The sequence below is a fragment of the Thunnus maccoyii genome, chromosome 5, assembly GCF_910596095.1.
Source record: "Thunnus maccoyii chromosome 5, fThuMac1.1, whole genome shotgun sequence".
Lineage (NCBI taxonomy): Eukaryota > Metazoa > Chordata > Actinopteri > Scombriformes > Scombridae > Thunnus > Thunnus maccoyii.
The window spans coordinates 24,573,524-24,590,073 of record NC_056537.1 but is presented as its reverse complement, the minus strand read 5'-3'; the positions used below and the strand labels follow the sequence as shown (position 1 = coordinate 24,590,073).

At 41.3% G+C, this 16,550-nt stretch overlaps 2 protein-coding genes across 2 annotated transcripts; both read right to left on the bottom strand.

Annotated features, from left to right (window-relative positions):
* Positions 1–263: 263 nt before the first annotated feature.
* On the bottom strand, positions 264–5,960 carry mapk12a (mitogen-activated protein kinase 12a). Its single transcript, XM_042412124.1, has 12 exons — positions 5,156–5,960; positions 4,179–4,308; positions 3,920–3,978; positions 3,678–3,789; positions 3,555–3,584; positions 3,167–3,214; positions 2,734–2,848; positions 1,870–1,941; positions 1,660–1,739; positions 1,408–1,486; positions 1,145–1,318; positions 264–961 (listed from the first exon to the last, which is right to left on the bottom strand). Exons 1-12 carry the CDS (start codon positions 5,272–5,274, stop codon positions 894–896), a joined length of 1,086 nt encoding a protein of 361 aa, XP_042268058.1. The 5' UTR covers positions 5,275–5,960; the 3' UTR covers positions 264–893.
* A 72-nt stretch (positions 5,961–6,032) lies between these two features.
* Positions 6,033–15,884, bottom strand: selenoo1 (selenoprotein O1). Its single transcript, XM_042412122.1, has 9 exons — positions 15,159–15,884; positions 13,980–14,183; positions 13,702–13,879; positions 13,261–13,391; positions 12,768–13,045; positions 12,434–12,602; positions 8,215–8,400; positions 7,819–7,975; positions 6,033–7,536 (listed from the first exon to the last, which is right to left on the bottom strand). The coding sequence occupies exons 1-9, from the start codon at positions 15,716–15,718 to the stop codon at positions 7,321–7,323; spliced, it is 2,079 nt and encodes a 692-aa protein (XP_042268056.1). The 5' UTR covers positions 15,719–15,884; the 3' UTR covers positions 6,033–7,320.
* Between the last annotated feature and the right edge of the window lie 666 nt (positions 15,885–16,550).

Sequence of the window (16,550 nt, the reverse complement as noted above, 5' to 3'; positions counted from 1 at the left end):
CACGCACACGCACACGCACACACACACACACACACACACACACACACACACACACACACACACGCACATGCACACATGCACACACTCATGTTTGCTTAGGTCACTTTTGGGGACATTACATTGACTTACATTCATTTCCTGGAGACTTACCCAGTCAGGGACACAGCTTTTGTCCCCAATTGGACAAGCCGTCCCCAACAACCAGGTCTTGAGTCTGAAATGTGTCCCCGAAAGTAGGATAAGTCAGATCACCCCCCCCCCCCCCCCCCCCCCATTAATTCCAGTCATATGTCTCTCGAGGACACTAGGGAAGTTGCTTAACAAAATGATACATTACAACACAAAAAGCCTATAACACAGTAACTCTACAATCAAACTATGAATTAGATTCAGATCTGTTGAGAATGTCAGGATCAATATCACTAAATGTTTCCATTTTCTCTTTAAATAAAATAAGTTTTCCCACAGAGACACTGCTGTCATTGCTTGATTTGTACTTCATACCAGTTGGTTGGGAGTGATGTATTTGGTAAAGAACTCATACTGCATGTACCACTTTAACAAAACTGCATTGTAACTAAAACTGAACATGGATAAATAACTTAACAAATAACACTCCATAATGATTTGATCGCTTAGTTACTTATCAAATATTATTACCTGACAGTATAGCATCCTCCGCACTGTGAGAAGACATGAAAAGGTCTAATACTATCTAGACTGTGGAAACAAGCCACTGGACCGACATGACATTGAAAGAGTCAAACCCACAACTGGGAGGTCAAAAAGATGGCAGCTTGCACTTCTAAGAGAATTGTGAACAGGTTCCACAGGCAAAAAGATAAAATGTTAGTTTGTTCTGGTCCCAGTCTGCACAGCCAACTCTTTGTGTCTTACAGAGAGGTTTCCTTAGATTCTGGCACAACAGGCTTGAAGGTTAAGATCTCTGTGAAGGTGTGACCTACAAAAAGAAGCATAGAAGAAAGAGAGTTGATGAATAAAACATTAGAGCTCATATTCCTCCTTTCCCCTCTGCCCTCCATCCTTCTGACATTACATCGTCCATCCTTTATTGATCTTTTTTTTTTTTTTTTGGCTTCCTTGCACCACGATCAGTCTAACAGCTCCTCCCCTTCATCCTTACGTTTCCACTGGTCCAGGGGCAGGTCTGTGTTGTCTAGCGAGTGGTCGTACAGCTGTGCTTCCGTCTCCTCCTCTGGTTCTCTGAACTCTGAGAAGTAAGGCAGTGAAAGAGCATCTGAAGCGGCTACCCTGTTATCCGGATCCAGCAATAACATGCGCTCCAGTACAGACACGGCTGAGGAAAGAGGAGGAAACAGGAAATCGAATCAAAGTTTTATTGTCAAATTGAAAATAAATGGAATTAAAAGACTGAACATGTTGTACCTTGTTGGTTGGTTGTGGAAAACACCTTCTGTAGGTCTTTCTTTTCCACTTTTGGAAGACTTTTGATATAGCCTTTGGCCTAAAGAAGACATCAATACATTTCATCTTAAACAAATCAATATGTTCATAGTTGCATATGAGGAGTGTGTGTTTATATGTATTTGGACTGCCCATTCATGCCTCCAATTTCTAAAATTTTGAAGATTTGATGGCACAATTTAGTGCCATAACAAGGTCACGATCTGAACTCACATCCTCAGATTCTAGTTTTGATACAAATTCCTGAGTTGGTGTTCCTGTGATCTTCATGATCTCGGTCAGCTGATCAAGGTCTGAGGAACAGGGGTCAAGGGTCAAATGCGATGTCACAGGATAATTTCAAATAGGTTAAGAGGGAAAAACAGAGCTATAGGTATCTGTAAAAACATCAAAGTGAAAATGGTCTGAGTGGTAAAAGGATACGGTCGCTGCCTTTGAAGAGAGGTTTCCCTTGCAGCATCTCCGCCATGATGCAGCCCACAGACCAAATATCCACTGATGAAGAGGGAAAGAAAACACAGTTCTGAAACACCATCGATGTCAGACTTCATAAGAGCTTAAATGATTTACAGCTACAGAACACTGTGTCTCAGTGGTCAGTAGCATAAACTGCATGCATTCCCAAACAAAGTGCTTGCAATTAAAGGTAAATGTTACAAGAGCTCCACCTAGTGGACAATATTTATTATTACCCCTTGACTCAATTGAACAAATATGTTTGTGACACTACTGTACTGTATGTCCTACCACAGTGGCACAAATCCATCTGAACATTATTATGAATACATGTAGATAATGTACCTTGTATTTCTAGGCCCATTGATATGTATTTTTCTTTTTTTTTTTTTTTTTTAAGAATCTGCAGCTGTGTTTTAACTGCATCCTGGACTCACCATATTCACAATCAGACAGATAAATCTGTCACTGAAAAAGAATAAATTCTCTCACTACTAACTGAATATAATGTAGCCACAAGACTTGTTTCGCGCAGTCACTATGCTATCCCTACAGATAATATTCTCCAGCCACAGGCATCACTCACTGCTGAAAGCCACAAGTTTCAGCCTGTCCGCTGCAGGTTGTAAAGGTAAGTCTTGGAAATGTAGTAAATCACGAGCTGAAGCAGAAACCATAAGCTGAGGGCAAGCGAGTACACCAACACAACCGTTTCATACCACATTATAAAATAACACAGGGATTCGGTGCTAATTGGGGCTAATGGAGAGCACATTGATGAAAGATGACAGTACAAGAGTGGATTTTTTCCTTTAATTAGCTCCACATTACCGGTCTGAGTGTAGTGCATCCAGCTCAGGATGACCTCTGGGGCTCTGTACCAGCGAGTCACCACGTACCCTGTCATCTCACTGTCTGCCTGCCGCGCCAAACCAAAGTCCAAGATCTGACGGAACATAAAAGGAAATACTGTAGTTAGATACAGTAAAATTTACACCCAGGCCATATTGAGGTCCTGTAATAAGGAACTAATGCCAGACAAATAATTAACAAGTAAGTCTTGTATACATCCCCTAAAATGTATAGCAGTGGCAATGAAAATATGGACAGTGGAATGATGATTTTACAGTTACAGGTTTGGTATTGTGGTAAAGAGCGCCTCTTGTCTTAGCTTGAGATGAATGTTTTTGCACATGATCACATGATATTTTCATACAAAGACATGTTGTGTTTGTTTGGGTTATCAGGGTGTGTACAGTTGTACCTTGAGCTCACAGTCTTGGTTAATGGCGAGATTTCCTGGTTTGAGATCCTGCAAAAGTTGATATGGAAAGGCTAACAATGACTGCAAGATTATTTTAAGTCAGCAGCAAATAAGCAAGAGAAAAGTTAGAGTCATAACAATTGTTGCCTCAAAAAAGGAAATAAAACTATTTATTTGGAGTTTAACAATGTGCAGACCTCACTCCTTTGTACCTTGCAATGAAACATTTTTTTCACTTGCACCTGAATAATTTGCCTGGATGTGAGCACACTTGGGCCCTCTTCTATTGTCATAACAGTGCAACAAAATGGAAAGGGTATAAGAAAGAACACAAACTCTGTGTCACACATACATGGTAGAAATACAAAGAGTATAACACCCAACTTACCCTGTGAATTATACCAGCAGAATGAATATACTGTAATAAAAAAATATGACAGGAATTTAACCAACAGAACAATTAAACCCAGGTAGTAAATTGCGCACAACATAAGATCAAAGCGTTCTCCACCTTAAGCCCTTTGAGCATCTGATAAACCAAATACTGAATTTTTTCTTCAGACAGCCTCTGCAGCTTCATCAGCTTCCCCAGATCTGTCCCCATGAACGGCATCACCAGATAACTTGAAGAAGAAGGAAACATTATTCGTACGACATATTTTCCAGCAGATTTCCAACTTGAAACAATTTTGGCCAAACTTGTTCAAATGAACGCAGAATAGCGTAATAGAAGGAGTATTTATCTGCACTTACAAATCATGGAATCTGTCCAGAGAGAGGTCAGCTGTAAACACATCTAATAGACCGATCACCTGCACCAGAAAGAGATCACAATATATCACACAAGACAAATGTTCACAGTTCCTCTTTTTCCGTGGAAATTCAAGACTATTTGAATACAGCTGCCAAGTCTTAATTTGATCAGCATTATAAAATTGCACTGATATAAAAATAAATAGTTCTGCAGTCTTGAGAGCTTGGACCCTTTAAGTATGATAATGTTGTGTCTCACATTTTCATGTTTCATGTGTTTGAGAAGCCTCAGCTCCCTGTATGCCCGCTTGGCAAAGAGCTCGGACTGGAAAGGCCGGTACAGCTTCTTGATCGCCACTTTGGTTCCTGTTCTGGAGTCCACTGCTGAGCTGAAAGTATGAATATATCAGATGGTGTGAGACAAAATAGGTCTATAAATATCTTCCAAAGAAGATCAGCTGATCTGTACCATCACCAGTATGAGGAAATGATAATCAGTTCATCAGTGTAAGGACTTAACTGAGAACAGTGAAACAATGTGATCAGAACATGTCAGTGAAGTTTTATATTTCCTCTCTTCTGATCAGCAATGTTCCCTATTGGCCTAAACTTGTATTTACACACACACACACACAAACACACACACAAACACACACATATATACAAACACACACACGACCCCCTCCCTCATCCAACAGCCCAGTCGAGATCTCCAGTTATAGCAGGGGGCTCTATATATACAGCGTGTATTCTCAAACTTCAATTTTCAGAGTTGTTCATGTGTTATTAAATTGCATTCAGCCGGTCAGAGCAGCTTTACCCGCCCACAGGGTTAATCATTGACAACAATGGGGGGCCTCACGCAGCGAGACGCACAAAGGTGCCTGAAAAGCTGCTTTTCATTGTTGTGAATCAGTAAACTTGGGCGAGCGCACCTCCATCACCCACCCTGCTCATGGGGGCTTCATAACTTAATCATCTTTTAGTTGACTATAGATGTCAGGATGTTTGTGGTGAACGCACAGCGAAGGTATCGGTGCAAGTGTCTCCATCATATAAGGAAATGAAGCAGCATGTGTTCAGCGGAGCGCAGATACTTTGTCTTTTGTTTAGTTGTGGCACAGTGCGGCCGCCTGTATGACACCATCTGCTCCGTCGCTCTCTTTGTTACCGTGCACCACTTAAACAAGCAGTCTGATCAGTATTGCTTCATCCAGTTTCGCAGGTTTCACTTACCAGACCGTCCCGTACGCTCCGGTCCCCACCTGCTTCAGATCCCGGTACCGCTCCGGTACTTCCCATGAGGTTTTGTTGATTTCTTGGCGGCAATAGCCGGGTCTGACGCGTCTAGACATCTTATTTATCAAAAAGAAAATCAAACAAGAAGTCTAGGATTTGCTCTTCTTTGGCTGTTTTGTCTCTTCAGTCGCTACACACCCATTGTCCCAGATTCTACCTATGCGCCCACCCTCGATCATTGCGCAGCTCCGCGTGTCAGCCGCTCAGGGCGCACCCTGAAGTCACCAAAAGCCACTCCCGAGTCGTGCTGTAGGCTTACAATCAAAGGTGAGAAGACTGGAATGTGAGTAACAAAAGGCTGGGCTGAAAATACATGCGGTGGTAGGTGCGCACAATTTGAATTGCAACCTAAAAGCCGGGGATAGACTATGTCCTGGTTAAGCGGCAGCTCTTGCTGTATTCCTCAGCACCCCTATGCTTTGTGCAGGCAGGTAGGGTGAGTAAATGTTAGGGGCTTGCTGGGACATGAGAACTATTGACGCCCAGAAGTGTCGACACATACACACACACCGTGTTTTTTTTCTAACCACTATGTGGTTAAAGAAAAATACTAGACGGTGTCATGTATCCAGGAAACAAAACAAGGACATTATACTTTTAAAAAGAAGCAGGAAATGTCAGATCTGTACGATATGTCTATAAAGAAGACTTAAGATTTCCTTATATAGGTGTAGAGCAATCTACTGGCTGCGTGGCAACATCAATTAAACATGTCATGCAACACAGACATGTAGACGTGGAGTTCAGTTCCTCGGATGCTAAAAAAAAGGACAGCTGTGGTTGCTATGCATTACACACAAAATATAAAGCACAGTGTCTTTTGACTGCTCAGTTTATTGAGATGTGTCACAGCTACAACTGAGGAACATACATCAGGATATTTTTCATATTTATTAAGGAAAAATAAAACTCTTAAACAAAATCTCGTTTCTTATCAATTTCTGTCATGTGTTTGTGGATTCATTTTGACAAAAGAAATGAATTAATATGCCAAACCGACTTATTGATCAAATCAGGAGGCAGAGGCAATACGGTTAAAACAAATTTGTGAATGAGGAAAAATGTTTTTCCCTCTCTACAAATCACTCTTGATCGTATCACATTTGTGGAACAGTCTATAATAAACTTCCCCTGAGAAGTTTGCATGCATAGTCACAACCTGACCATTAGTCAGATTTAACATGCAGTTCCCATTTTTTTCTTTTCTTGGCTCTGGTTCAATTGTAGTTGTGATGCTTAGTGAACATTTTGGATAACACAAACGGTATCATTTGATGTTTTGGTCTCAGTGCCTATAAAGTGATGCTATGACTATGGAAATTACTATGGTAAATGTTTTCTGTTACACCAGAATATACTGTGCGTGTTTATCTAGTGCGGCTTATTTGATTAAGTGCAATCACTTCCTGACACCCACAAAAAGTGCCTGAAACATCATCTACTCTCTCACACATCATAATATTTGGTATATACTGAGGTGATACCCCACAGTTTGTCAGAGTCAGACAGGTCACTGTAGGACTTGTTGCCTGAGTCGTCATTACCAGCTAGTTAACACTAAGCAGACAGGGAACAAGTTGAAGGGCTTCTTTGTAAAGCGGAAAAGTCACAATAAATAAAAATTATTTTGTTTTCTTCTTTCAATTAATGCCTCTTGTATTGAGGGGCATCTACAAAAATTCTACCCGATAAAATGTCATTATGGACAGCCTAACCCTTGTTAATCAAATCCCTCAAATTGTCACTTCTGATGTTAAATCCTCCTGCAACATGTTGTTTTAAGCATACATCAAGACATGGAAGAAATTTAAAATTACAAGACCATTTCCTGGCACATCACACATGGTAAGAAGCTTTTGTCAGTCATAGCAATGTCATATTTATAACTATGTATGTGTGACACCAAACTCAACTCATTCCCTGACCGCTTTGTATCATCTAGGTTGCCTGTGGGGCATTGTGCCTCATGCTAACTTCCCTGACCCTGCCCGCCAAAGTAATAGAAAGTTGTACAGTGAATGGAGAAGAGAGGAAGGTCATAAAAAGGTGAAAAACAACTTCCTTTTTACTTTAGGCAGGCAAGTTAACGCTCAGGGAAGTTTTTACGAAGATCATGTGACACAGATTTTATGAGCCCAAGCTGGAGGCTTGCTGTCATAGGGCACAGGGTTTCTGGCAGTGGATGTTGATGCTTCCGCCTCCTGTCCTTCGTCCCTCTCTCCCTGTTCGGTGGCCCCACCTCGGCCCACCCACGCAGGAAGTTCCAGATCTGGCTGGGAAGAGAAGGGCTTCTCCAGAACCTTGAGGACCTGCTGGACCTGCGGCACAGAGAGGAAGTGAGAGCAGGTGAACACCCTGAAAGTGAAACACCAAAGCAACAAAAGGGAATTGGGTGCAATATTAGTTTTTCTACTGCATGCAAAATTGTGTGCTGTTGAAACACATTTTTATAGTAAGATTGAATTATTTTTCTAGCTCAGATGTACAGAAGTCTGAACCAAAAGACTTTGGCATAAGTGTTAGATTACCACACAAATGTTCAAAAGGTGGACAGGGGTTTCAACCATAATGACACATCCATCAATGCATCAGAGCCTGACCTCAGAGAAGTCTCCACTCTCAGCAGCCTCAATTGCATTCTGGGCAATGTAGTTCCTGAGTACCACACGTGGGTTGGTGCTGTCCATCACCCTCACTCGCTCCTCCTGCACGGCCTGCACATCACTTTGGCCCTCCAGCTCTCGAGCCAGACGCTTCCTGTAGCATTGATAACACAAATCGCTCGGTCACAAGAGTTACAGTAATGGAACAATGTCAGACACAACACCCCATTTCCTCCTCTTTTTCTCTATCCGCCCCTTTTATCAGTCACACTTCCACCCATCACCATCCACCCATATATCTCTCATCCGGTCCATGCAGTTTTTATGCCAACTATCTTTTTTTTCCTCAATATTTCCTGCAGATATCTTGTTTGATTTCTCCCTGCCTCTCACCTATAGCGTGTGATCCAGTGGGTCCACTCATCAGCATGTTTGGTTTTGAGCTCCTCCTCGCTGATGTCCATCAGGTCTTTCAGTTTGCTGAGCCTGTCTAGTTGCCTCGCTATTGTCATCCTGTCTGAGATCATCTGGAACAGCGCTGGGTTGCTCTGAGCCATAGAGAGCAGCATCGCCAGCTCACTGTCAACAGCAGACAGAAAACATAACAGTTATAATCGTTAAGAGGACCGGCACTGCCAGTACAGTCAGTCCAGGTTTTAACTGTTGTTAGATACCTCATGGGGAATATGAGGTAACAAGATAAAGAAAAGACAGACATTATTATCTTTATGGCACTGTCTGTTCCACTGATTATATTTACATGCACAAAATAGAGATTAGGTTAGGCCAGGACATCAGCTAACATGGTTAAACATGTTACTCCAATTACTCTAAACCTCATGTCTACATCTGGTTTTGTGATCAGTTTCCCTCTATGGCTTCCAAAAAATGACCAGACATAATCCACACAGTTTTGTACACAAAGCTGGACTGTATTAGAACAGGTCATGAAATTTTATATTTCTCTAACATTGTTTGACTTGCTAAATGATGACCTTGGCTGATTCCATGAAGTTACAAATGGACTGTTGCAGATACATGATCGCATAAGCCATTCCTCAACAGTGTTACTTTCAATTTGTCAGGGTGGAAGTAGCTACTTCCAAAGAGTAGCTCTACTTGGGTTTCAGTAACAGAAAGATATGAGAGAAGGCAGACAGCATTCAGTGCTAGGGGTTTCAATGAAGAGAAAGACCTTAAAGCTGCACTAATTCATATTTTTGTAACAATAGATCAGTTGACAAATAGTAGTCTGAAAAAGGTCGCTCATTGTGACAAACGCAAAGTATTCTAATCCAACTTTGCAGTACCCTTCAGCTCTAAGGAGCTTTTTAGTGTCTTTAAGCTCAATGTTTTGGTTTTATGCCCAGAACTTTATTGTTTTGGTTCAGTTCCACTGCTCTCTCCGAACTCCATTCCCACTTTTCAGTGACACAAACACAGCTGTTTTCTGTGATAAAGTACTGGTAAACCTGCCGTCTACTAACTGCCCAACACCAAAGACACACAGACAAAGTTAGCAACAAGCTTGTGAACATGGTGGAGCATTTAGCAGCTAATGAGCCAGATGGTTGCCCTTAAGGGTTGATGGAGACAAAACAGAGCTAAAACGAGAGTAAATATTGGATCAAATGGTCAGAAAACATCACACTTAATGAATGCTAATTTTGTTCCTTGCCTGCAGAATGTGTTATTAGGAAACTATTTTTTAATGAAGCTAACTTTTGGAAAACAGTTAAATCATGATCAGTCTTACTGTATCCTTACCCAGTGAAATAGCTCAATGTTCTCATTTGGAAAAGAAATATGTGATGCATTTAATGAACATTTTAATTCATCAGGTTATTTATTTGAAAATGCTCCCTTTGCTTCTGATCATAGTGCATCTTGCTGGGCAAACAAATTAGGCACTCAGACCTTTTCATGGAAGCCTTTTAATGCTCTTGTTCTATTAATCCAAAAAAGTCCACTGGGGCTGATCAGTTAGAGCCGAGCTTTTTATTGTTAGTGGCTCCATTTTTAGTTGATTGCTTAACTTATATTTTTAATCTGACTGTGACAGGAAGCATCCCAGACATTTGGAAGACAGCCTACGATCATCCTTTACATAAAGGGGTACAGTCCAATGGGGTACATAATTGTCGACCAATTTCTAAACTATTTCTAAACTGTCTAGCTAAAGTGTTAGAGAAGCTGGTAAACTATAAGGTGAGAACATTCTTAGATCAGGATTTAGAGCTGGCCATAGTACTGTAATGGCAGCATCAAAAGTCTTGAATGATGTTGCTAGTATGTTAAATAACAGGCGGGATTGTGTTGCCCTTTTCATTGATTTATCTAAGGCTTTTGATACTGTCAACCATCAAATTCTTTTGAAACGCCTGGAATCTATTGGATTTGAAAAGTTTTGTAATTGGTTTGAAAATTATCTCAGTGGTAGAACTCAAGCTGTTGTGGCTGATGGCTATATGTCAAGCTATAGGAGTGTAAAAGGTGTGCCACAGGGCCTCATTTTATGCCCAACTGTATTCACTATTTTCATAAATAAATTAGGTGAAAAAGTGACAATACAATAGTGCCCTCTGCTGGCCAGGCTGTTCAAAACTTGTATATTGATTTCTGTGCTATACGGCAAACATTGATTGATGCTAAATTACTTGTAAAATCAGATAAAACAAAATGTATCCTGTTTTCTAGAAAACCGACTAAGTGTATCATGGAAGTAAATATTTCTACACTTAATGGGACACTGATTGATAGAGTATCCTTTTATAAATACCTTTGTTTTTGGATAGATGACAAACTGTACTTCAGAAAACATATTGATGAAATGACTAAGTCTCCAAAAGCAAAACTGGCATTATTTTATAGAAATAAGGCTTGTATTACCAAGAATTATAGAGAGCAAATTGTTCAGTCAACCTTTTTATCCGCTAAGGACTGTGGTGATGTAATTTATATGCACACTCCTGCTTCTACTCTCAAACCTCTTAATGCAGTCTATCATTCAGCCCTTAGGTCCATAACTGGGGATGGCTTGAGGACTCATTGTTGTATTTTTTATGATAAAGTTGGGTGGCAGTCGTTGGCAGTGAGAAGAGAACAGCACTGCATCTTATTTATATACAAAGCTCTCCTTGGCCAACATCCCAAGTATCTGACATGTCTTATTAATTTTAGTTCAATTTCACACTGCACTAGGTCCCGAGACTATTTGGTCCTTGAAAATCAACATGTTAGTAGTGAGATTGGGAAATTGGCTTTTAAATATTATGCTCCACACAAGTGGAACAACTTGCAAAAGATAGTAAAGACAAGCTAATCCCTCGTAATCATCTCTTTTAGCTGACATAGGGCAGTGTGAATGCGTGTTTTAATTGGGCTTTAACTTTTACGTGCATATATTACTTTTATTGCCATAATATGTTCCATATTATGTTTTGTTGCTTTTATATATTGCTTTTATTTTTTCTTATATTATATATACACACACACACACACATAGTAGGATGTAGGGGATGTAGTAGGGCTGTAGTCAACCAAAGAAGATCTTGGTCGACTAAAATCGTACATAATCTTCAACTAATTGATTAGTCATATTTCTCTGTTTTGTGTCTTCAGGTTATGCTAGCCCATTGTTGCTAACCCCCTTTACTTTTCCAGCATTTAAGGAAACAACAGACGTGACTTTTTAGCATTTATTAACTGACACACTGTACATTTACTGCCAGACTGACAACTTACTACTAACCCTTTCCTCTGCCCCGTTCGCATCCACCGTCACTTCTCTGCCCCTCGCTACGCAAACATACTCCTTAACGGAGCAACGCTACCAATAGTTTCCCAGGCAACGACACAGAGGTTGACTCACGTACCGGAACAGCGCTGCACAGAGACTCCCAAACGCTATATCTATTCATTCGGATATCAAATATTAAAAAATATTTTTTTGGGCCTGGTGGGGGTTCTCTTTGTGTCATAATGGAGAAACACAGATTCAGTAAACGTTCAGTAAGGTCAATAAACGTTGAGAACATGGATGTTAGACCCAGCAGTCTCCATTAGGTTGGGCGAGTTCAAAGTTGTGAAAACAACGGGGGTGTTTTGAATACACCCCTGTTTTCACAGGTAATTTGTTAGTCTGTCCCTCCCGCTGCAGGAAATAATGGATTACTCCTGGAAAGCTATTGATGTAGCACTTTTCTCCTTATGAAAATAACACGGAGATTATTCAACCAATGAGAGTTTAGTCGGACGAGAGCATATCGACCAACTAATCGACCAGCAGACTACAGCCCTGGTAATCAGGGCATCCTTGAAAAAGAGAGCTTGCTCTCAATGGCCTACCCTTTAAGGTTTGAATGAATGAATAAATGAACATGTCCACCATAACAACTTTATACACTGATAATATGTCAGCATTGTGTTTACAGCTAGTTTCCAACGTGGCCAAAGAAAGCATTTAATGCTGCTTTAATACACCTCAAAGTGATGCTCTGTGATGCATACATTTTTATAAGTTCTCGGTTTTTTCAAGCCCAAACACACAATGTTAGTATGAAATTAGTCAAAACCTATAGTGTATAGTATGTAGCAGCCTTAACTAGCTCACCGTGGATCCATGGTGGGTTTGTTGGCAGCCTTGAGCTCCTCTAAAGATGCACACTGCTCCAGCAGGAGGTTTGTAGCCTGTTTGACACGCTCTTCCTCTCCCTCACTCTCTCCCTCGACAGGACAGGAGATTTGACTCAAGCTGCGGAAGCTGTTGGTGAAGTCAGCACCTGCATGAGGGCCAGAAAAGATGGTGATGAAAAAGGAAAGGAAACTGAAATTGATAACCCATATGTGGCTTTTAAGGACTGCAGGATTTCTTGCAATGTTTCATAGGGGAAGTGGCTTCTCATAGATAAAATTCTCTCATCAGACTCTGTTTCCTCCTGTCCCACCTGTGTTGTGCATGGTCTGCAGCAGCTCAGTGATCAGGATCTCGTCCTCAGGCTCCTGCTTCTTCAATAAGCCCAGCTTCTTCCTCATGTTCTCTAGGTAGAAGCCATTATACAAATCCAGATACTCCTCCATAACTGTCTCAGCCCGAGCAGGTGGCAGCTCTGGATCGAGAGCCTCTGCTAACTTCAACAGGTTCCACCTACAGATAGCCGGCTGGGCCTGGTAGGAGTAGCGCCCAGAGTTGTCTGAGGCATTGCAAATGAAATCTGGATCAAACCTAAGAGGGACAAGGAAACTTCATGTCCTGAACTTGTGCATTATGATTACAATTACCAGTTCATTATCCTTTCAACATACTGCTGTATGATGATTAGTATGTTTTTCGGCAGCAAATATGAAGGTTTTTCTTTTACTTGAACATCTGACAACCATACAGGACAATCAGAATGACTATTAGATCAGTAGACCATTAACACTCTGTAAATGTCAGACCTGTCCATGAAGCCATATGGACCGTAGTCCAGCGTGAGTCCCAGGATGCTCATGTTGTCTGTGTTCAGGACTCCATGACAAAATCCTACACACTGCCACTGAGCCACGAGTCGAGCTGTACGAAGCATCACCTACAGACAGGAAGAGAAGAAAAAGTGACATTTTCTATACGACTGGGAGAAAAATCTGTGTCTGTGCCATGAAGAACAAACCCTAGACAGCGTAGATGATATGATACCTTACTAATTTAATAAGGAAAATGTCAAAAGTCTCTATCCAGAGTTTAATTCCTTGTTAATATTTTAATCTTGTATTGAACAGACGGCACAGTGACTCAGCACATGTAGTCACGATGTCTATAGCGGCTTAACAGGATAAGAGGATCCAAATGTTCTTGGCTTCAAACTGTAATGTCAGTGTGTGCCACTTGGGTACTCTGACCTCTCTGAAGAAAGCCACGTTCCTCTCCACCCGGTCCGGGTAATTCTGCTGGATCTCAGGGTAGAACATCTCAATGACATAATCCAACATCTGTCCTCGGATCTCATCACGTCCATAGCTGGGACCCTGGCGGCCTGTGTATTCATCTGCACGTTTAAATATCTCAAAGGATCCAAACCTGCTCGGATAGTACACAACCATGACAAACGACTCCTGTGTATACATCTCAAGAAGCTCAGACATCTGTGATAGATGACAGAGAGGTAATGTCCACTCACCTGAGAAAAGTTGGAGCGATGCGAAGGACCACAGAGCATCTCTCATTTCGAGGGTTTCCACTGTAGTACACATCTCGTATCACTTTGCTGTCAGAGGTCACTACGGAGCCCGCTCTAGTGGTGGGAACACCCAAGAAGTACATCGCCTCGCTGCACAGGAACTCTCTTATACTGGAGCGAAGGACTTTACGGCCATCAGCTTGTCTATGGAGGAGAGAAAGACAGCATACACATGACATAGGCAGTTGAAACATTCAATTTATATTTTTATCTCTTTTTTTTCCTTTCTTTGTACTATCCAGTTTAGTGCAGCTCCCAAAGAACCGATTGTAGACGAAAAACTGTGGCTAACTTCAAGCTCAATGAGTCAGTTCTGCAATGAGCTTGTCTGAGGTATCTGTCTGTGGTATCTCTTTAAAAAAGGACAGATGTGGTCTTTGATGACACTCTACAGGTTAAAACTTTGGCACATTCATGCTCAGGGGTTTTGCAGTCTGGCTGGGATTTTCCAAGCTATGATCTTGTAAATGTGTAATATTGTCCATTAGCTGTTTTTGTTGCAATTTGCAGCACTTTACCTATTTGTTCTATGCTAAGGATATTAAATATTGCACTTAGAAGAAACTTTTATCCATTATTTAGCATTATTTGACTCTGAAATATGAAATGTGGAATTATCTATCTTTGAAAAACTGTTGAAGTTATCTGCTTTTGCAAAAAAAACCCCCAAAAAACAACAACTTTAAACTTGAAAAAAAAAATCAGTTACCTGTATTTTGTTGAGTTATTTTTACTTATCAAAACAACCCAACTGCAGTTTGATTGATATCACCTGGAATGCTGAATTAAAACAGGATTTATAAAAATTAATAAAAGTTTATTGATTGATTTTGGGCGATTCCCATCTCAATTTATCAAAGTTTTAAAATGCTTCAACTATTGCATCTGCCTCTTATCTGGTCATTTTTGTTTTGTAATGAAAAATCTGAGGCTTTTCCCTAGTTTCACCTCTCCAGTGTACTTCATCCAGATTTCATAAATTTTTGATAATTTTGGAAAAGCTACATATGGTGACATCCGGTTCGCATAAATCCAAAATAAGCATGGTAAAAAACAAAACAACTTGATATAACATTTGCTCTGCATAAATTGCCAAAAGCAAATAAAAACAACTCGTACCTGGAATAAGGAGTAAGTCCTGCTCCCTTCACCTGGATCTCCCATCGTCCGCTCGGGTTTTCCCGCAGCAGTTCGGGATCCTGTCCGGGAGGCACCTTCACTTCGCCCAGGTAGCAGGCCGCCCCGTCACCCAGCTGCCCGGCGAACTGGCCGAACTGGTGGCCGCAGTAGCAGTGTGCGGCGGGCTCGGATCCAGGCATCACCGTGGAGCCGCTGAGATACTCTGGCCCGAGAGGATCGTCCGCGACCTCCTCTCCGTTCAGCCCCAGCAGCGCCAGGGCTTCATGTGACACGGCCACGAACCGAGGCTTGGTCAGCGGCTGCGGTTTGACCCGGGAGAAACACGCTCCTTTCACCTGCCGTACCCCTGGCTCCTCGGAGGGGTCCAGGGGAAGTCTCTTGAGGGCGACGTTGTCGAAGTCGAGTCGCTCCAGCGGAGAACGACTCGTTGCATGACCCATTTCATCCATCCCAGCTACACCAGTTCCGAAGAGTCTGAACACGGACACACCGGGGAGGAAAATACGGCACCGTCCCAGCCGAGGTCCTAAATACGCCATCCAGCTACGCCCATCTGCATGCTTACATATTCGCTGGCGCAGTTAGAAAGTACTTACTAGTCATGCTTTCATAATCCTGCAAGCTACAGCGGATGTTTGCGAGGCAATTGGTGTTACGTTATTATTTGTCCGACTGGAAACACGGAGTGAAGATTGAACGACACACAACCTCAAACCCAAATAAACATAGAAATAGGATAATAAAAGGTTCACATAAATAAACAATGGTTTAATAAATAAACAATGGTTTAATAATTAAACAATGGTTTAATTATGTTAAAGGTTCACAGAGTTAAAGTATTTAAACAATGTACGGCCACGAACCGAGGCTTGGTCAGCGGCTGCGATGTTTAAACAATGTACTCATTATTTGAATAGTGCTAAAATACACAACTCCATATATTATTTTAATAAGATCAAATGCCAAAGTTGGCATTCAAATCTATATCTATATTGTAACAGGGTGAAAAGAGGGACGATTTTGAGGCAAATATAGTTTATCTTTACTTAAAATGTTTTATAATTCATTACAGAATTTAGGATTCAATGTTTGGTTTCTTAACAATGACAATACCACACAAGGGTGTGGGGAAACAAAACTGACAACAAATACAGGCATTCATACAGTTTTCTCTTGGCAAACATACAGTGGATGAAACCTTTGGGAATTACATGAGAGGGAGACAAATAATGTTTGACTGTGTTACTTCTGAGGGACCGAGAGGCATGAGGGCATCTGTCGTTCATAGAGTAGAGAATAAATGTATCGATTGGAAGACGGATTATCTGAGTTACTTCAATGTGTGGACAGCTTGTGAGTGGCCAAATTATG